Source organism: Atractosteus spatula, chromosome 24, assembly GCF_055471065.1.
Source record: "Atractosteus spatula isolate fAtrSpa1 chromosome 24, fAtrSpa1.hap1, whole genome shotgun sequence".
Lineage (NCBI taxonomy): Eukaryota > Metazoa > Chordata > Actinopteri > Semionotiformes > Lepisosteidae > Atractosteus > Atractosteus spatula.
In genome coordinates, this window is record NC_142729.1 from 4880148 (window position 1) to 4901991 (window position 21844).

The window sequence follows — 21844 nt, forward strand, 5'->3', positions numbered from 1 at the left end:
TGTATGTTGTTGTGAAGCCACGTTTCCGTAAACACAAGAGTGCAGCAGTCTTTTATTTCCTGGCGAGTAGTGAGCCTGAGTTTTATTTCGTCCAGTTTGTTGTGTAGGGACCGTACGTTAGCGAGGAACAGGCTGGGTATAGGTGGTCTGTTCCGTTGTTCTTTTAGTCTTATTTGCAGCACGGCTCTCTTACCGCGTTTCTGTTTGCACTCGCACCGCTTGTGCCGTCTCCTCTCCCGGTGGTCACGGTCAGGTGGCTCCGCGGCTTCCGGGTCTGCGGTGTAGAGGATGGACGAACTGATGTAATCCAGGTCGAGCGAACTAAAGGAGAAATCCCTGCAGTTGTTTCTGATGTCCAGTAATGTTTTCCGGTCGTAGGAGAAGTAAGCTTCAGTGTTTTGAGTAAATAACATGATAAAAAACATAAGAATAACGAACAAAAAGCAGCATTGTTTGAGAGCTAATGAAGCCGCTGCGTCCATGCGCGCCGCCATCTTGTTACGCCATCAGTACAGTCCTGATGGATTCACTCTGTCCTGGCAGTGGCTTGAAAATATCGCTGCACTTGATGGAGCGGATCTCTGATTTTGTGATTTTGGAGATTGTCTCTACCTGCCTGGCCTCATGTCCATGATTGACCTCAGCACAGTTGCCCTCAGTTTTCCATGCATGTGTATAGACGGCATCAAGGAGGGTCTGCTCTCCTGGCTTAGCAATTCCCTCAGACACAACTTCAAACTTCCTCTTCAAGACTTCCTTGTGTTTGTCTTTCAGTGTCTGCATCCACCCTAAAACAGACAGAACACGTGATAAAGGTACAGTCTGCTGTGAGACTTCAGAAGAAATCCTGACAGTGTAATATGATGATCACTTTCTTATAGAGTCACCTGTGCCCTTTGATACTGAGGTGTATAGGTTTGCAATAATGAGAAACAATCAAAACAGATGGACCCAGGTGTCCTCAGTCAGTGTCTCAGTAGTTTATAATAATAATCTTCACATTTACAGTAAATATCACTGATTTCCTGTACACTCTGAACACTGAGCAATTTAAAGTTAATGTGCTCCTCAAACAACACCAATGTGTAGAACCCACCTGGATGATGTGACAGCAGCCATAGTGCGTCAGTACACTCACCACACATCAGCTATCAGTGGGGAGGAGAACAGAATGAATGAAGCCAATAAATAGACTGGGATTCTTAGGAGGTCATGAGTGGTAAAGGCCAAGGCGAAATTTCACCAGAACGATAAATGTCCTAGGATTCTTAATGACCATGGAAAGTCGAGACCTTGGTTTTATGTCTCATTCAAAAGACGGTGCCTTTTTTACAATATAGCATCCCATTCAGTATACTGGGACATTAGGACCCAAACAGACTGCAGGATGAGTGCCCCCTACTTGTCCCACTTACACCTCTTCCAGAAGCTTCTTCCTTAGCTTTTCAGGAGGTCTCCTATCCAGGTACTGGCCAGGCTCACACCTGGTTGGCTTAAGTGGGTTGCCACTTGTCAGTTGCAGAGTGATATAGCTTCTGATTAATTTTAAGTCTTGCACTCTTACAGCTTCATAGACCCACCCTTTCATGAGTTTACACAGAGGGGTTATTTCCTGGTTCTTTCCCATCTTGCATGAATTAGTTCAAGATGTTGACAGAGGAATTGTGAGAATAGCTATATACGCTATAATACACATAGCAATTCACTATTAAAAAAATATTTAAAATAGTTATCCACTGTAGTGACGTGATTGAATTTACTGAAACCATTAGATACTAGAACAGAAAACGCAACACTATATAACACTATTATCCTACACATGGATTACAACATATTAAAACAACAAATATTAAGTTGGTACAGTATTTAATGTTAATTGACCCATTAGTGCTTTCCTACACTAATCATGCTGTGCTAATGACAATTTCATTAATTTGGATCCCCTCCCTCAAATGTAACCTAAATTCAATTTCCTTGAGTTACTGTAGGTGGAAGAATACTTAGCCACTTGCCATTAGAAATGGAAACTCTTTTCTTCTCTGAGATTTCATTTGTGGAACTTCCATTATGTGCATATTGAGAATTAAAATAAGAAAGTAGTTCAAGTAGGTAGCTCCGTCAGCATGCATAGGCTGCAAAGGAACAGGTAATGGGTTTATTCCATGCTGAAAAGAAAAGAAAGGGAACACAACGTTTTGGCTGTGGAGCCTTCTTCGTTGTGAGGTGCTTTGTTACCTGTTCCTTTAAAATAAGGAAGTCTTACTGTTATATCCTGTTTTATTTGATTTGAATGGGGTCCTATTCATTGCACAGCAGTACTTACTTTAATAAAGTGGTTACTTTAGTGTTTGTGATGTGAGTGACTTGGATGCAGTTGTGGAGGCAGAGATGAACAAACTGGAAAAACTAAGAGGAGCTAGATGTGGTGATGAAAATGCTCTCAAATCTGTAGCAGTTTCAACAGGAATTCCAGCAGAAATCCATGTACAGTACGGAACAAGGTGAACAGCACAGCACCAATGAGACACCACAGTTCTCATCGTAAAAGAGGCCTGCCCTAGAAAGTAGTGATTTATTTCATGTATGTAAAATCATACAGGAAATACAAGGAAGTAATAAAAGAGAATTAAAGAAAGGTACTGACATAACAATGAGTTTGGTTTAGCAGCAGTTTAGCAGGTACATAACTTGTTATTCAGTGCATACAACATCTAATTTTATATATTTTGCTCAGCTTTTGATTTTTAGGTTATATTTAGGTTTGTGAGATAGTTGTTATTATCAGTTTATGATGAAGGCACCCAGGGTACATCAGAAAGGCCTTTACTAATGAAAGTGAAAAAAGGCTTTTTGTCTGTTCCTTTTTCTCAGTTTGTTTTAGAAAATATTGATAACTTGTAAGTTGTGAAAATTAACCTGATTAATTATGATTATGATTTATTTATGTATTTGTGTACTGCAGACACCGGTGCCTCAGTTTGGTCTCATCAGGGAGTGAGCTATTTGGGAGAAGGTAACTCCTGGAGTTAATAAAGAAAACAGGTTAAAAAAGAAGACAGGGTAGGCTGACAGGCCAAAATGAAAATAATCAAGTTGAGGTCTCTTTCCACTGCTACTCATTTGTAAGGTACAAAAAAGTTAAAGAAGGCAAAGAGTTAGGGACTGAATTAGGGTTAGAATACAAAATATCCAGTCAAAATCCAGTGTCCGGTTAATGTGTGCAGGTGCTCAGCTACCATCTAAGGGGAATCTGTCACAGTCACCTTAGGTTTTAAACCTAAAATTGGTTCACATTTAAATGAACCAATTTATGGATCGATTTATCCCTTTGTCACAACCTCTAGCAAGTGACTATTCAAAGAAATGTGTTGCACTGGGAGCCCCTGAAAGAACTGAACTTTTTAGTCCTGAATAAAGAAAACTATGAGGAGACCTGATACAAGGACTAGCTTTCCCTCTGTTGTGTAAGATTCAGCTTTATGTAAGAACCTCCCATAAGTTCCATAGAAAAAAAAAGTTTCTGAAAGTTGCCTTCTGTAACTAAGTTACTTTAGACAAGTAAAGAACAATTTGTGTGATGAACTCCTTCTGTGGGTTATAAACATAGAGTATTCATAACACAGTCACCACAGGACACCATGTTACTCTGTTTCATTCTGTTTTCATACACATGTATCTGTGTATCTTCTTGTGCTTTTATGCGGAAAATTGTGAGTAACGCATAATGCAGTCATGTCTGGGAAACACAAAGTAAATGATCAAATAAATTCACTCAGGTGTTTTATTTTGTGTATAAATACCGAATAGTACATTGTATAGTATTGATATGGCTGTTGAAGTGTGTAGGAATAGATTGAGACAGTGGTCAGCATCTAGTGTCAACATTCATTGAAAGCAAGAAAGCAACTGAGGTGTTTGCTGAGTTGTAGTGGATCTGGGATCAAACAAATCATCTTATATATGAGATATATATATGAGATATCTGATATATGATATAGGAGACTGATATAACCTACAAGGTAGACAATAATACATTAGTGTATATGTTTTAATTTTGTAGTAATTTATTGTTTTGAATCCCTGAGTAAATGATCAACAATGTGTATCACAGCAGATCGATCCACAAATATATTCTTTTACTTGTTGGTTTGTTACACATATGTCGGTATTGTATCAATAAATTGTATACAGTATATTTATAACCTGTGTGTGAGACATAACAATCATCAAAGTAAATTCACAATTATTCCAATTTCTGTTGGTTACAGTAAATTAAAATCCTTCACACTCTCACACACACTGACCTGCTCTTTCCTGCTCTAACTCAATGTGTGAGACAGTATGTGTGCCTGTCTGGAGAAGGACAATCCAAAGAAACAGACACTTACTCTCACATACTAACCTGTTTGGTCAGTCTCCTGCAATTCTGCTGTGCAGAAATCCTGAAGTTCCTCTGTCAGTTCAGTGACAGCTCTCCTCACATCCTGGACACAGAGAGCAGAGAGAGGGGTGAGGGGTGAGGGAAATTGACAGAGTACAAAGGAATCAAGAAATCTGAAGATTTCATAGAAACTCAGTGACAGCACTCATAGTGACAACAGTTATACAGTACGAATGAGAGACCATCCCTCAATCTGTCTGTACTGAAATACTGAGTTGTGGTCTCTACTTTTTTCAACTTTACATGTGAAATAAAACAGCACACAGACATCCAGTTGCCCTCAACAATGTGTGTATTAATTCAGTCACAATGGTCTCTCCAGATCTCTATTTTCACTGTTAATCAGCTGGTGTAAAGAGTGTCAATATTTAGTACAGGTCTGATATCAGCTAGCAGTTGAGTAAATTAATTCTTTTACCTGTGTCAGTGCTGGTTCAGACATAAAGATGGTGTCATGGCCCCTGTGTTCCTGCACTGAACACTACAGATAAGAGTCTGGTCAGTCTTACAGAACAGCTCCAGAGCTCTGTGGTGCTGCTGACACAGTCTGGGCTCCTGGTCTTCACTTATGTCCACCAGTCTGTGTCTCTGCAGCACTGGGACTATGTAGTGCTGTCGGGCATGTATCTCACAGTAGGAGGCAGTGCAGGTCACACAGTGTTTCACAGCTTGAGCTTCTTTTCAGTGCAGAAATCACAGCACACTTCTCCAGGCCCAGCAAAACTGTGAGCAAAGACAATAATTTTAGATATCCTGACTACACTGCTCCTTAACAAAAAAAAAAGGTACAGTCACACAGCCACAAACAGAGATCAGTAGAGGAGAATAAACACCCAGATAACTGTCTTAGTTGTGTGAATATATTGGTATTTTGTTGTGTCGCATATTTTCTTTATTGAGAATGTTCGTTTTGAAATGACAGGTGCATGTTTGCTTCTCTAAAATTAAAAAAAAGCTGATCCTCAACGTGTTGCTCTTTCCAGATAAAGCTGCTGACATAACTGTCCTGCTCCTGTCACCATTTTCTGGTCTCCACATGACCTGGACAACATGTTGGCAATATGAGACACCTGTGTGTGATGTTTTATTGTGGAGAAACCACTGCACGCCAGCCTGCTCGCACCTTGACAAAACAAGACCTTCATCCTCTGACTTGAAACTCAGATGATTAGATGTCTCCTTCTACTGCATGCATTGTCCACCAGAAGAGACACTGAGATCTTCCATGTGGTTCACTTTCTTCGTCCTGCACTGGCACTACTTGGACAGGGTCCCGTGTGCTGAGTGTGCAGGACACTGAAGGACAGAAGCAGTTCTTCTGCACTTCACCCTGTTGACTTTGAACTTACATGACTACAGGAATCACAGACTAGGGGCTGGAATTTGTAAACCAATAATTACGCTATCAGAGTGATGGACACACCCCTATTAACAATAATCATTACAGCTGCCAGCACCACCATCATCATCACATTGTCATCAATCTGCTACCCATACAGCTTACAGGGAGTCCAGCTCAATGATCATCCAATTCCAATTTTTATGTCATGACGAGCTGACAGATACACTTAATTGACAACAGTGACCTCACCTGGGATTGGTGTCAACAGCTTCCTCTCTGAACTCTATTAGTGGAGTCATTAAACTCTCATTCTTCAGAGATGCATGGATGGGTTCCACTAACCTTCGTTTTTCCACATTGACCCTGTGAAGAGCACCAACACAGTTTTTTCATTAGCTTCCTCTCTCCACATCTGTACACTGGGCTTAGGTGCAGTGACCACGTGTCACTAAATGAGGCCCCATCTTTGTTTCTCACCTCTGTGTTGCAGCCACAGAGAAGCTATTCATGCAGTTCTGATTTAAGGTGTTATCTCTCAGAAAAGGAGTAGCTCCCAAATGGGGATGCCCCCAGCAATGCTTGGCTATCATGATAAATGGCTATTCCTGGTGCCTATCTGTCTGTGAGATTCTTGGGAACATCTGGATTGGAGTCCCAGATGTCAGGGGTCATTGTTATTCATCTTTCACCTTGACCAACTAATCAGGCACCTGCAGGGCGTGGTAACCTCATGTGGGTCTCAATGCCTGCTAAACGTTCGGCCAATCATCACCTGTCTTGGTTCAGATTTAAAAGACACTGCACAGCTCAGAAACTTTGCTTCTCTGGTGTGAAACATTTTTATACCCTTAGACAATCACGTGACGGCCAGTGTTGTCTGTAAAGGGATTGGAACCTTGTTTTAGCAAAGTGTTGGCCCGGGGAATTACCTTACATAAATCGCTAACCATCAACGTGGACACTTCTTTTGATCTTTTGATCTTTTGAACTGCTACCCATACAGTTTTCAGGGACTTCAGCTCAATTAAACCAGGTTCTTATTGTTGAGTAAAAGTACTGAGTGTCCTAGAGGAGCTCCTGTTCCACAGTCTAGTGGTTGATCTGTTGAAGGGTCACTCATCATGGACACAACGCTAGGAGCTGGTACAGCAGTTCTCTGCCTCTGTCACTCATGGTGTGAAGACTAATTCCAGGACACAAACAAATTTTTTAAGAAATCCAAGTTCTATGTTCTGCCACTCTTCACTCCCGCAATCAATTGCAGATCTCTGTTACTCCCCCTGGGTGCATCTGCGATTATGTCTGCAGGGAATAGACACTCTTTCATCCCTTTGTCATGTGAAAATACATCCTAGCTGTAGATCTTTGTACACAAAATGTTATAGATCTGGCATATTTATTCTTCTTACACTTTTGACAAAACTAAAAGATTAAGAAAGGGAGTAATGATCCAGTTCACACATGACAGATACACTCAAAGGACAACAGTGACCTCAGCTGGTGTAAGTAGGAAAGACTTCATCTCCAAAGTCTCTTAGTGAGGACGTTGGCTTCTCACTCTTCACAGACCCACAGCTGGCTGCTGGTGACCCTGATCTCACCAGCTTGACTCTGTGAACAGCAAGACAGTTCTTTTTATTAACCTCCTCTCTCCACATTTGCACACTGGGCTGAGGCCAAGTGACCATGTGTGCCCCCTTCAGAAACTTTTCTTCAGTGTTCAAGAAGAGTGTAGAACTCAGTGACCAATTTGCACTGTGACAATGAGGGGTTGGACTTTGTGAACCAATTACAATATCAGTGAGATGGATAAACCCCTATTTACAGTAAACATTACAGCCATCATCATCATATTGTTATCAATCTGCTACCCGTATCGCTTTCAGGGACTTAAGCTCAATTAAACCAGGATCGTATTGTTGTGTAAAAGTACTGAGTGCCCTAGAGGAGCTCCTATTCCACACTCTGGTGATTAATGTGTTGAAAGGTGGGTCACTCATCATGGACAAACTGCTGGGAGCTGGTAAAGCAGCTCTCTGCCTCAGTCACACATGCTGTGAACACAACAACAAGGGCACAGATGTTGTGAGTAATCCAGGTTCTGTATTCTGCCACTCCTCACTCCTGTGATCAATTGCAGATTGCTGTTCCTCCCTCTGTGTGACTATGATTGTCTCTACAGTGGATATGCACTCTTTCATCCCTTAGTCATGGGAAAATACATCCTAATTGTAGATTTTTGTACACAGAATGTTGTCGATCTAACATCTTTATTCTTACGCTTTTGACAAAACTTAAAGAGTGAAAAAGAGAGAAATTATCCAATTCACCCAATTTTATGTCATGACCAGCTGACAGATGCACTCAAAGGACAACAGTGACCTCACCTGGTGTAAAGAGGAAAGACGTCCGTTGACTCCTCACTGCTCACAGACCCACAGCTGGCTTCTGGTGACTCAGGTCTCAGCAGCTTGAGCCTGTGGACAGCAAGACAGTTTTTTTCTTGAACCTCCTCTCACCACATCAGCACACTTAGCTGAAGTACAGCAGCTATGTGTGTTTCTTCAGAAACACTCTTGTTGAGATTTTAGGTGTCTCTCTATTGCTGCTTATGTAATGTTCAGGGGTGACTGTGCTGGTATTAGAGTTGTTCTCCCACTTCAACTCCAGCCCTCGTGACCCCTTTCCCTCTTCATGGCTTAAAGGAAAGAGCCTGCAGGGGGCAGCACACAATAACAGTGTGTGAAAATAAGCCTGAACTCCAGGGTGTTTCTGCTTGTTTCCACACTGGAGCAGCTCCAGTTCCTGGAGTCACTTTTCTACTGGAGAATCAGAACTGCTCAGCTGAAGTCACTCACATCGTTCATGTTGTTGTTGTCTAAATAATAAATCAGCAATGTTTTTTTACCTGGAATCTTCTTATCTCTTACTATTCTGGACCTTCCCATGGTCAGGTCATGTATTTAGTTAAGTTGCCTATTGAAATCTTTCTCTGGTCCACTTAAATTATGGTTCTTGTAAAAATAAAAGGTCTTCAAAACAGCTTGAATGTAAAAATCTTGCCATCCAACAGGTGGAAGTAGTGTTCTAGATTTACTGTAATCTACAGTCATTAGAGAAGGCCATTCAGCCTATACTATGTTTGATAGTTAGGAGCTAATTGATCCAAGGATCTCATCCTAAGGCACGAGAGTATCAGTATCACCCACATTGTTGGGTTGCTTTTTTCATACCCAACAACCCTTTGTATAAAGAAGAGCCTCCTGTCCTCAGTTTGAAATGCATCTCTGTGTAGTTTCTACTGATGTCCTTCATTTTGTGTATTCCTACTGATCCCTATTCTACTCAGTGTCTGTTGGTGACATGGCTGAGTTGCTTTTTTCATACTCTTACAGGTGCAATTTGTGTTGTATATTTACTGTAGCTAATCTACAATCATTAGCTACCATTCATCCCGTATTACCAGTTTGGTAGTTAGTAGCTAATTGATCCAAGGTTATCATCCTATGTTTTCCTTGAAAGATGCCAGGCTATCAGTATCAACCACATGGCTGGGTTGCTTGTTTCAGGCTCTTACAACCAATTGTACAAAGAGGTGATGAAGTAATTATGCTTTTTAATGCATTATACAATTTTAACAGAACATCACTGAATAATAATTTAATAATAAGAACAATTTTTACTTATGAAGGACCTTACCAAATCCAAGAGCACTGTATTTCATCAATTAAGTAAAAGTTAAAAACGGTGGTGTGTAGCGAGTAAAGTGAGCGACTTTAACTCAATGCGCAAGCTAATTCTTTTAGAAGAATTTAAGAACTGAACGCATTGTTGTCTATTTAAATGAACATAAAGTATTGTAGTATTGTAGTACTGTAGGACCGACATTACAGGTTGTGTGAGCCTGCTTGCCAGTGCGGTGACGTCACCGCTCTTCCCTGTGAATAGCAGGGACCTCAGCCGACGGGCTGACGGGAGATTTCCCTTTAGCTCAGCTGGCTGGTTCCCTGTTGAGTAACGCTAGAGGCCTGGGTTCGAGCCCCCAGCGGTGGAGGCAGGCGCTACGATACTTATTTTAACCGTAACCCAAAAGCTCTACAGTATCTTTCTTGTCACAAGCAGCTGTTTTGACAGATGAGTTTGTGCTCATGCACAAAAATGTTTTCATGTCTGCGCCCGAGGAGAAGACTTTGTCTGCTAACGGGTGAACAATTCAAATACTAAGAGATACAGTTGCAGCCCAGTTGTTTACTGTTGCGGATGCACGGCCCTTGTCTGATCAGTCTTTCTGCAGTTTCCGGTGTATTAGTTCAAGGCATCGAAATGGGTTTTATGAAAGTGCTTTTACATCCTGTACATTTGCAATGAGACCTAGTTAAGGGGTTTGTTAAAGTTGGGGTACGACCTTTATTACCCGTTAAAGGCATAAGTTTTATTTTAGGGAATGATTTGGCAGGGGGTAGAATATAGCCTATTGTTTTTTTTCTTTGCTTTAATGTTTATTTTTATGGGTGGTAGTGTTACGTCCCAGTGTGGTCCTTGTGTTTGTTTTGATGTTATGTTGCAACATCCTGGCTTTGGTTGTTCTCCCTCCCCATTGGTTCATGAATTCATCCAACTTGCCGTTGTGACATCATCATCAATCAGCTTTTCGACCAATCAAAACTCAACGTCTTCAGTATTTAACTTGAATGAAGGAGCCTTTTCGCTTGACTTCGGTTCTGCTCGGCTCAGCTTCATTTCGCTTTCGTTTTGCTTCAGCTTTGTCTTTCTGTTTTTGTTCATTTCTCTTGTGTGTTTTCGTATAGCTTCGGCTTTGTTGGTTTGTGTTCGTCTCCTCGTACTTTCTTTTGTTTGTATTATCTTTATTTCGCCATTTCCTTGCCCAAACGTACTATATCAACCTCTGTGTTCTTTCGTACCCTGTTCCTTGTGTCTACTCTCGTTTCCCTTATTTGTATTCGTGGTTCACTTGTATATTTTTGTGTGAACTTTTGTGTAAAGGTTAGTTTAGGTTGTGAGGTACGTTGTGCACATAGTTGGTCTTTGTCTTGTATGGTTTTGGGTAGTTAGTGAAGGTTTAGCTAGGGGTTTGAAGACACTGAAGACTGAGTGTTTCGGGTCTTGTTTTGGTAGTTAGGTCACCTTTCCCTCACTTTATTAGCCAGCTTCAGTTTGCTTGTTATTTTCTTTCCTTTGGCACCACTCTAGTTCCCTTTCACTGTGTGTTATTGTGTCCTGTATTCATACCAGTCACTTGTTCACTTTAAAATAAATCCCTTTTGCACCAAACTTGTCACGCTTCCCTCACCAGAAACCCGCCTGCATCCAAAACCATCCTAAATGTTACTCCCCTTTAGTCCTAGACATGTGGGGTCGTAACATACAACTGTTTTTTACAATAATGACAATAAGTATTTTTAGAAAAGTTTATACCATTATAATGTTTTATAAGTGTATGAAGTATGTAAGATTTATATAGTTAGATTAAGTATGACAAAACGTTTCTGAAATAACCACGTTAAGTGACCAAGTTAAAGACTTTGATGCATAAATGTTTATGTAGTAGTTAGAATACTGTTGTGTACTATTATTCAGCTATTGCTACCAACTATATACATTTTGTATATTTATATTTAGAAATTAATATAATTTATGATGTTTAGAGATGTTGTACTTTTATAGTTTTTATTTTCTTAAAGAAAATACGTTTATTTTATTTAAATTTCTCTTTAGTTACAAATTCCATATTAAGTGGATTTAAACATCACAGCAGGAAAACAGATGAAATGAAGCTATCGTTTCACTAACATCTAACAGACCACCAGTGCCTCTTGTTGATCATCTTTGGCTAGTGAATTCACGCACATTCTGAGTGGCTGTATCTGTATGTCTTTCATCCCTTAGATGTGGGATTGAATGTTCCAGGTTGTACTCAACATTTTATTAGATTTAACATCTTTATTCTTCTAACATATTTCACAAAATTAAGAAAATAAAAAAAACGGAGAGATGATTCAGTCACACAATCTCATGACCAGCTCACAAATACACCCAAAGCACTCAATGAATGACAGGAAACTCACCTGGGATCATTGGCAAAGTCCTCATCTCTGAATTCTATTATTTTCATCTCCGACTGGTCACTTTTCATGGACACACAGCTGAGCACTGGTGACGATGGTCTGTTCAGCTTGAGCTTGTGAACAGCACAAACACAGTTGGAAAGATCAGGCTGTTCAGACCAAACATTTAAGCTTGAACTCATGAAAGCCGAGCATACTAACCATAATGAGAAATTGATGTGGAATACATGTAAACATGTAAAACAGAGAAAGGCAATGAAACAGTGAAGTAGAAAACAAAATCTGCTTGAATGGGTTCTTGAGATATGTTAACAACAATAATAATTCATTTCGCTTACAGTGCCTTGCAAAAGGATTCACCCCCCTTGGACTTTTTCACATTTTATTGTGTTACAGCATGGAACTATGATGTATTTAACCGATCATTTGTGCCACTCATCAACCAAAGTACTCTATAATGTCACACCTTAATTACCTCTGAAATAACCACCTCTCTTCTCCAAGTCACATAATTACTTGACTGGAGTCCACCTGTGTGCAGTTGAGGTGTTTCACATGATTAAAGAAGGAATAGACCTGTCTGGGAGCTTCCCCACTTAGTGCATTTTCAAAAACACACTACACCATGAAGATCAAGGAACATTCCAAGCAGATCTGAGACACGGTTCTTGAAAAATACCAGTCAGGGCAAGGATATAAGACAATTTCCAAGGCATTGAATATGCCTCAAAGCACAGTGTAATAAGATCATTTAAAAGACTGTGAATCTGCCCACAACTGGGCATCCTCCAAAACTGAGTGTCTGGGCAAGAAAAGACATAGTAAGGGAGGCCACAAAGAATTCTACGGCAACTCTAAAGGAGTTACAGTCCTCCATGACAGAGATGGGAGAAACTGCATGAGACAACAATAGCATGCCGACTTCATAAATCTGGCTTGTACAGAAGGGTGGCAAGAAGAAAGCTTTTTGAAAAAAACGCATATCACATCTCAGCTGGAGTTGCCCAAAAGCATGTGAGAGACTCAACAATTTGAAGGAAGATTCTATGGTCTGATGAGACCAAAGTTAAACTTTGTTTGTGCCATAAAAGCACATCACACTGAGAACACCATCTCTGCAGTGAAGCATGGTGGTGCCAGCATCATGCTTTGGGGATGCTTCTCTGTTACAGGGACTAGAAAAATAAAGATAGAAGGAAAAATGGATGGAGCTAAGTACAGACAAATTTTGGAGGAAGATGTTCTGCAATCCGGAAGAGCACTGGAATTTGGAAAACAATTCATTTTTCAACAGGACAATGACCCGAAACACACAGCAAAAGCCACACTGGAGTGGCTTAAAACCAAAAAGGTTAATTTCCTAGAGTAAGCCAATCAAAGCCCAAACCTCAATCCAATTGAGCATCTGTGGAATGACTTAAAAATTGCTGCTCACAAACGGTCCCCATCCAACTTGATGGAGCTCGAGCAATTTTTCCAAGAAGAATGGGCAGAAATTCCAGTGTCAAGATGTGCAACACTGATAGAGACTTACCCAAAGAGACTCACAGCTGTAATTGCTGCCAAAGATGGCCCTATCAAGTATTAACTCTGGGGGGTGAATACTTGTGCATTCAATTCTTTTCTTTTTTTTTAGTAAAATATCTGGATTTTTTTTCACTCTGACATTGTAGAGTACTTTGTGTTCATGAGTGGCAAACATTCTCAGTTAAATACGTCATTGTTCAATGCTGTAACACAATAAAATGTGACAAAGTCCAAGGGGGGTGAATTCGTTTGCAAGGCACTGAACATAGCACTTTTCTGGACACTCCAGTTAAAACGCTTTACAGGTAATGAGGACTCCTCTCCACCACCACCAATGTGAAGCATCCACCAGTTCACTCACCACACACCAGCTATCAGTGGGGAAGAGAACAGAGTGATGAAGCCAGTTCATAGATGGGGATTATTATGAGGCCATGATTGATACAGGCCAATAGGAAATTTGGCCAGGACACCCGGGTAACACCCCTACTCTTTTCGAGAAATTCCCTGGGATTTTTAAGGACCACAGAGATTCATGACCTCAGTTTTATGTCTCATTTGCCTTTTTACAATATACAGATGCAGCCATTCAAAATGGGTGGGGTATTTCGCGGTATACCCCGGTGGGCGTGTCGCAGTATCACGCAGTATCACGGGGTTAATCGCGTCATTTGACGTCATGCCGGAAAGTATCCGGCATCACCTTGTAAAACCGCCAGGAGGAGCCAATAAAGCTTAACCTCTCATGTACAGCATTTGAGCTTTTAAATTTAAACTGTGTATTATAGCATGTTAATCATCAGTCATTAAAAAGCTGGTATATTTTATGAAAGCAAGATTGCTCAGTTTGACAAAAGTACACAACCTACCTTTATCAGAAATATTTATGCATCAAAGCCTTTACCGAAGATATTACTAACAGTATTAATAATGAATGACTTTGTACAAGCTGTAAACTCAAAGTATAATTTCTTCAGCACATTTGTACAAGCACTTGGAATCTGTCCAAGCCCTACTTTGTCAGGCATTTTCTTTTACTGCAACGGACATAAAAACTCCCTTGCTTTTAACAGAGCGTTTCATAATTTCTAACTACAAAAATTATTTCAACTGCGACACTTATCATTCAACCAGAGCTCAAAATATCACAAGGATCCTCAAGAGCACAGCAAAGACTGTATTAAAAGATACTTGTATCAGATACATGAGAATCCAGGCTTTTTTATCAACGCTTTCTTTTCCGTATACCAGATATTATGGAACCACTTCAGAAGGGTGTCAGCCAGTCAGATTCCAGGAATTGGTACTTTAAAGAATACACCGGTATTCCATTTCTCCCTAAACATTTTAAGCATCGAAGTCTTTAATTAACATGTGAAATAGCGTGTAAAAAAGTGGTAGTTTTAAGCTTTTCTGCTAATACAATATGGAATCGTGTATCTAAAGAAATTAATAACGATATGATTATATTCACGTACTGCGACATTTCTTTGAAAAAATAGAATAGCAATATTATGGACAATTAATTGACTTTTATATTTCTAAATATCACAACATGATTGAATTTAAGTCATTTTAATAACAATGAATAGTCACCTATGCGTTACAATCTAAGCATTTATATTGATTTAAATCACGTTTTGATTTAAATCGCAAACGCGTGTTTAAATACAGTATATGTGTTTTTTTATTCACAATCAGACAAATGCAACATAAATTGATATCTTTATCTTCTAAGTATCTTAATAAACTTTCAGCATAGCTTTCTCCCAGTTTAGATTTATTTTTCTTGGGATCTTGGGATCAAACGTGGAAAGATTAGATTGTCATCGTTTTTATTTTTTAAATACATTTTAGAAAAGTGTAATCTATACTAAAAAGCTGTACACCACCTGCTATAAAGATACATATTGTAATACTTTTGGCCGTAGCCAATTACCTCCGGTACGTATCTGTACCGCGCACTTTGAATGGCTGCATCTGTAGTGTCCCTTATCACTATACTGGGGCATTAGGACCCACATAGACAGCCTGGTCCCACTAACACCTCTTCCAGCAGCAACCTTAGTTTTTCCCAGAAGGTCTCCCATCCAGTTACTAACCAGGCTCACACCAGCTTCAGAGGGTTGTCAATTGTGCGTTGCAGTGTGATATAGCTTCTACTTTTGTAATGTAAAAACGTTTCCATAAGTGTCTGCTTTTGAATTTTGAGAATTGTTGGTGAGGCAGCAGATTCTGTCACTGTTATTCTCCTGTTCTGCAAGGTGAATAAGACAAAGTTTGTTGAACTCTCTTTCTTAAGGCTCTGATTTCTGCTTTAGATCCTAAAATTGTTTTTCCATTAACCCCCTCTCTCAAAAACTGAACACTAGGATAAAGTACTGTGACTATGTGTGTCCCCTGTGTGGATTTCTGGGCTGCCTTTTCACTGGCAGGAGTTCGATACCATGGGATGAGGTAGAGAGCTGGTGTGTAGTCTCTCTGAGCTAAGTTTTTCAGTCTGTGAAACAGAATGAACGGTGGGGTTCTAAGCAAGTATAGTTTCTCTAAAGACATTTTAGAGGAGAAAGGGCTTCTTGTAGCTTTTCAGCTGATGCCGTGTTTCTATGGCAAACACGGGGAAATACACGAGAATGTAATATAGGGTTTCTAAAGAAGAACTTATGTGGTGCTGATATATATTCTCACACGGTAGTTAGGTAGAGAGAGAACAGATTAGAGGGCACTCTAGTGGTGATTAGGGGGATATCCCTTCCCACTGTCACACCCTTCAGTCACACTTGCTCAGTGTTCAAGGGTCTCTCTGCTGCTGTTATGTTCATGTGTGACTGTGCTGGTATTGGGGTTGATCTCTCTCTTCGCCTCCAGTCCTCACATCCCCTTTCCCTCTTCATGAGCTGAAGGAAAGAGGGGGCAGCACACAGTCCCAGTGTGTGAACATGAGCCTGAACTCCAGGGAGTTTCTGCTTGTTTCCAGACTGGAGCAGCTCAGAGTGTCTGGAGTCACTTTTCTACTGGAGAGTCAGAGCTGTTCAGCTGAAGTCACACATTGATCATATTGCTGCTGCTGTTGTAGATCTAAGTGATGAATCAGTAATGTATTTTACCTGGGATCTTCTCCATCTCTTACTGGACCTTCCATTGGTCAGATCATGTATTCAGTTAAGGTGACTATTAAAATCTTTCTCTGGTCCACTTCAAGTATAGTTTGTGCAAACAAATACACAATATACACAAAGCATAGTTTGTGTGTAGTTTGGTCTTCAAAACAGCCTGAATCTAAAAATCTTGCAATCCAACAGGTGCAAAACGTGTTCCAGATTTTCTGTCATCTACAGTTGTAAGAGAAGGCCATTCAGCATATACTACCTTTTGTAAATAGAAGCTAATTGATCTGCAATAGCTAATTGATTCTGTGTAGTTTCTACTCATGTCTCTCAGTTTGTGTATTACTACTGATATTGATTCAGTTCACTGGTTTGACTGTGCTAGTGTCTGTGAACTTGAATCAGACTTCTCTTAATCACTCTTATGAGAACAGAAAGGTCTTTTCACATGTCAGTATTAAACATTCCTTTGAACACAGGCTTGTACCATAATTACCTAATTGTGCCTGTAACCAAAAAATTATACGCAATGACCAAACTATAACAAAAAATATAAAGAATTATAAATGCAGCCTCACTGGTGTGTTATGCAATTTTAACAGAACATTCATGAATTAGTTCTTTATTTTTAACTTTGTAACCAAACATTCCATTAGCTTTTTTGTTTCCCCACATGGCCTAGAAGAATTAAATTATATTTTTTTATGCAATGGCAGTGTTAAGTGTTTACCTACATCTACAATATAGGTGGCATGTATCACCAAGGCTATGGACTTCCGTCAGAGTGTCTGGCAGTCTGTCCCTTGTTTTATCTTGTCCATTGAACACAATATCACACAGAGTATATGTGTTAACAAACTGTATTTGATTACAGTATAAACAGCATTCCACACATTCTTTATGACACAGTAGAGGAGTGTGTTATTTTACCCAGTCACACCCCCACAGCTACCAAACCAGAAAGACACTCTGACAGAGTCAGTTCCTCAAACCCTACTTCTCAATTTCAGACTTCATTTTCATCCTCATACCTCCAAGAGAGACTCATTTCAGAAGCTGCTCCCCTCCTGAGGATCAGCAGAGGGACTCAAGGACAGATATCTGATCCAGACGAGCAAAACCTGCCAACACACAACAGAGAGTGAGAAACTCTCACATTAACAACAATGCACTCTCACACACTGTACTGCACATTAACAGCACTGACACACTCTCACGCACTGTACTGCACATTAACACCACTGACACACTCTCACACACTGTACTGCACATTAACAACACTGACACATTGTACTGCACTACAACACTGACACACTCTCACACACAACTAAAATAACTGGATTTCGAAAGTTCTTAATTAAAAACATAGTGCAACAGACTGATGTATGCACAGTAAAAATCCCAAACTGTGACTACCAGGTGAATAGAAAACTACCATACAGCAGCATTATTGTTAATATTCTATAATATTCTAAGCACTTGAAATGGCAATAGATTTCCAAACTGTATGAACTGTCATCCAGACTGAAGTCTTTACATTTACTCAGAACTGGAAACAGCATGCCATCTTAAAAGTCAGGAGCCTCTGATTGTATGCATGTAAACAATTCATCTGAGATCCATGATGGTCCTGATCTACAGTGTTTTGCAAATCTATTCACACTCTTCCTTGGATGTCCCAGTTTATGAAGCTAAAAATGCATATACATGTTTTGAAACTAGATACTTTATTCCAAACCTTTATACTTAAAAAGAAGAACATAAATGGTACTAAAACTCATAGTTAAAGAGGAATAATGACACCTAGGAATTACATGTGTTGAAAGAGTATTCAGTCGTTGCATGATTTGGCTCAACTCGCCTGGGCAAGTAGGCTAGAATCACTTCCATGTAGCTGGGAAGCTTGTCTGCTGAGTGCAACAATAAACCCTGAGTCCACCTTTTTCAAAGGAAAGCTGCTTTGATTTTTCTGAACAGAGTAGTCAGGAGTTTAAAAACCGATCATAGTCATGAGTCTGAGCAAAATTTATAAAAAAACAAAAAAGACAGCATTCAACAGTTCTGTCTCCTTGAGTCAAATAATGCTTAAAGGTCTAGTAAAACAAAAACTATTTATTTTAACCCCACTTCACCACCCATTACAAATATATGTATATACACATTTTTTCTTTCCTTTTTTTTCTTATCTTTAAATCCTCGGTCAGGATACCTACTGTACGTTATCCCAGATTATTGACTATTCAGGTACTGAACTGAAGGTCTCCTTTATCAGACACCTTTGATCTTAGTTATGGTTCTTACTTCCTCTTATGCTACCCCGCACACTAACCAAAACAATAAAACACAGACACAAACACAATAATATATTTACAAATAAATAGAAGTTTTATCACTTAAACATTAGGAATCTTCAGACCAATGGCAAGTACTGTATGCTGCTTCCATATACAGCATGTATTGTCTTAACCATGGATATAATCCATTTTGGCACAAAATCTCATTGCAAAGGTGGAGTTAGCTTGCAGGAGAAACGGCTTGAGCATATACTTTATACACTTTATACATTTAAAATATGAGATCAGAAATGATTGAGTTAGAGCAGCAGTGACATATTGAACATGGCTGATGTCATCCCTCCTGAATGTTTGTTATAGACATTGTTTTGTATAGAATAATAGTACCAAAGAATTAAAAGTTTTGAAAAGTTTTTGTTGAGTGTTCAATCATTGTAAGATTTGGCTTAAAAGTAGAACTACAAACCACCCAAAATTATAATACAGGAAAAAACACAGAGAAAAGCTGAGAAAACAAATTCTGAATTCTAACACTAGTGAACTATGGATGGAGGAATGCTTGTTGAAGGATATCGTTATTAGATTTTTGTGCGAGAGATGGTGGCCAGTTTCCGGATTGCTTGAAATAGCAGGGAATGATTTGACAAGCTACTAAGAAGGCAACAGCTATCCAGAAGGAATTGGTAATGCCACTGAACTTACTAGTAAATGTGCAGCAGTCAATGTCTGAAGGCTGGATTCAAAAGCAAGTGAACAACGCATACAGAAAGTCTCGAGAAACTAGATGAACAGGAATGGAACAGGAATTTTATACTGTATGTAGATTCATCTTATAACCTTTCTTTTCAGATTGCAGAAGATTGCAGAAGAACTACTTTCTCAAGCGTCTTCATTTTTGGACAGCAGAGAAGTTTTAATTTGAAAAGCACTGTGACTGTCAGATAACTGCTTTACATGTAAATTCTTCAAACAGCCTGAAATTAATGTCTTCATTTTTAAATTTGAAGTGACCTATAAATGCCAAAAGTGTAATTTATCCAATTGCATTTTTTAAATAGTTTAGATAACTGTTTAACAGTATTTAAGGTTAAAAGTAATAAGATTGATGACCACATTTAATAACCTGATAAACCAGTTAAAATGCATTGCTTGACATATTACTTTAACTGTGCTATTTCCAGTCTTCTTTTTGTTAAAACACATCATTTTTTGTTCTGTTTCTATTCTATAACCAGGACCTTAACTTAAATCTTTATGAATGGAACAATTCTCAACCAGAATTACTCACCTACTGTAACAAATTGAGCAACAACTCTTGGCCTTTCACTCCTTCGACACCAGACAACAACTGCACAAGGAAATCATATGAAGATTATAAAGAACAAAAATTAAGGAAGCTGGGTACAATCTGCAGTTTGATTTGTTAGCCAAGGTAATCACATCCTGTTCTGCTTGTTTCTCTTCTGTTGGCATGTTGGTGATCAGAACAGTGTGTCCAAATCAAAACAAAATGAATGGACAATGACAGGTCTGAAAATGGAAATATCTTCTTCTGTGCACCACAGACAAGACAAGTTCAAGTCAAGCATCATTCACAAGGGTCTCCATCTGGCACTGTGGTCCACAACCAGGGAAAGAAAAAACACTTACTACAACTCTGAAATGAGTGACAATTTTAAAATTGAAATCTCAGATTTAAGAAAAAAGTCAGAAGTCTGTTCACTGTAACTCAATATATTTTTATATTGCCTTAGCTATGAAGTTTTTCACTTTATATTTTAATCATGAAGTGAATGACTACAGTAAATTGATCCCATTGTTGAAACCTGATCAGTAACTACTAATTGATTTTTACCCTGGTCTTTCGTGCAGAAATTGTGGAAATGCTGGTTGTGTCTGAACAGTATATTTATTTTGCATACTGTTTGAAACAGTACAGTTGGGGTTTAGACAGAAACTCCACTGATATCACTTCTTGATAGAATATCCAGAAAGCCTCTCTCTTCTAGAAAAAAATATTGTGAATGTTACTAAGTGTTCTGGAAATTGACACCTTTACAATGCACATACTGTATATCTGATTGTATGATTTGTTCCATCAAAACACACTGTTATTCTGAGATCCAATTGAGCTTCAATGTTGAGATACTGGATTTGTTTAAGTCGTTGATCAAAAAGTTACTGCCTGACCAAGGAATCTCACAGATACAGGAGTGTCTATGGAAATCTAGGGAAGCAATATTAAAACACACACTTAATTGTATTGCAACAAAAGAGAATTTGAATATTTATGAAATCAGGAATTTTCCCCTTTTCTTTCCTATTATTATTTACTTCTTTCTTCTTGTTTTATGTTTTGAATGTATGGAGTAAGTAGTTTGTACCGTATAACAAATATTTATACTACTTCAAAGTGATATGACTGCAAGCTTTAAACTAACAAAATGTAAAAAATTGTCAGAATACTTTTTCAAGTATTGCCTTGAGTTGCAATTAAACCCAGAGCACAGAGCTCCACTGCTTCAAGTCTTAAGAATGCATCTGTTTAATAAAAGAATAGCCAGCAGCCTACAACTTACAACTGATAACCTACTGAAACTAAGTGGGTGCGAGCCTGTTGAGTACCTGAATCCTAATGCCCCAGTGTAGTGACAGGGACACTTTACTGTAAAAATAGGCACTGTCCTTTGGAGGTGACATTAAACTGAGGTCCTGATTCTCTGTGGTCATTAAAAATCCCAGGGCATTTCTCAAAAAGAGTAGAAGTGTTACCCCAGCATCCTGGCTAAAATTTCCCTCTGGCCTTTACCAATCATTGCCTCCCCCAAAAAATCCCCATCTATGAACTGGCTTCATCACTCTGTGCTCCTCCCACTGATAGCTGGTGTGTGGTGAGTGTACTGGTGCATTATGACTGCCGTCACATCATTAAGGTGGGCTTGAACAGTGGTGGTGGTGGGGAGTCCCCATTACCTGTAAAGCGCTTTGAGTGGAGTGGAGTGCTCAGAAAAGTGCTATATAAGTGTAAGGAGTTATTATTATTATCT

General features: G+C 39.2%; 1 protein-coding gene across 1 annotated transcript; it reads right to left on the reverse strand.

Annotated features, from left to right (window-relative positions):
- Window positions 1-436: 436 nt before the first annotated feature.
- LOC148815802 (uncharacterized) lies at window positions 437-20157 on the reverse strand. The gene is made up of 9 exons (XM_088904797.1): window positions 20086-20157; window positions 17535-17624; window positions 11870-11982; window positions 8171-8260; window positions 7276-7394; window positions 6033-6146; window positions 4860-5164; window positions 4403-4484; window positions 437-788 (listed from the first exon to the last, which is right to left on the reverse strand). The coding sequence occupies exons 7-9, from the start codon at window positions 4881-4883 to the stop codon at window positions 499-501; spliced, it is 396 nt and encodes a 131-aa protein (XP_088760923.1). The 5' UTR covers window positions 4884-5164; window positions 6033-6146; window positions 7276-7394; window positions 8171-8260; window positions 11870-11982; window positions 17535-17624; window positions 20086-20157; the 3' UTR covers window positions 437-498.
- Between the last annotated feature and the right edge of the window lie 1687 nt (window positions 20158-21844).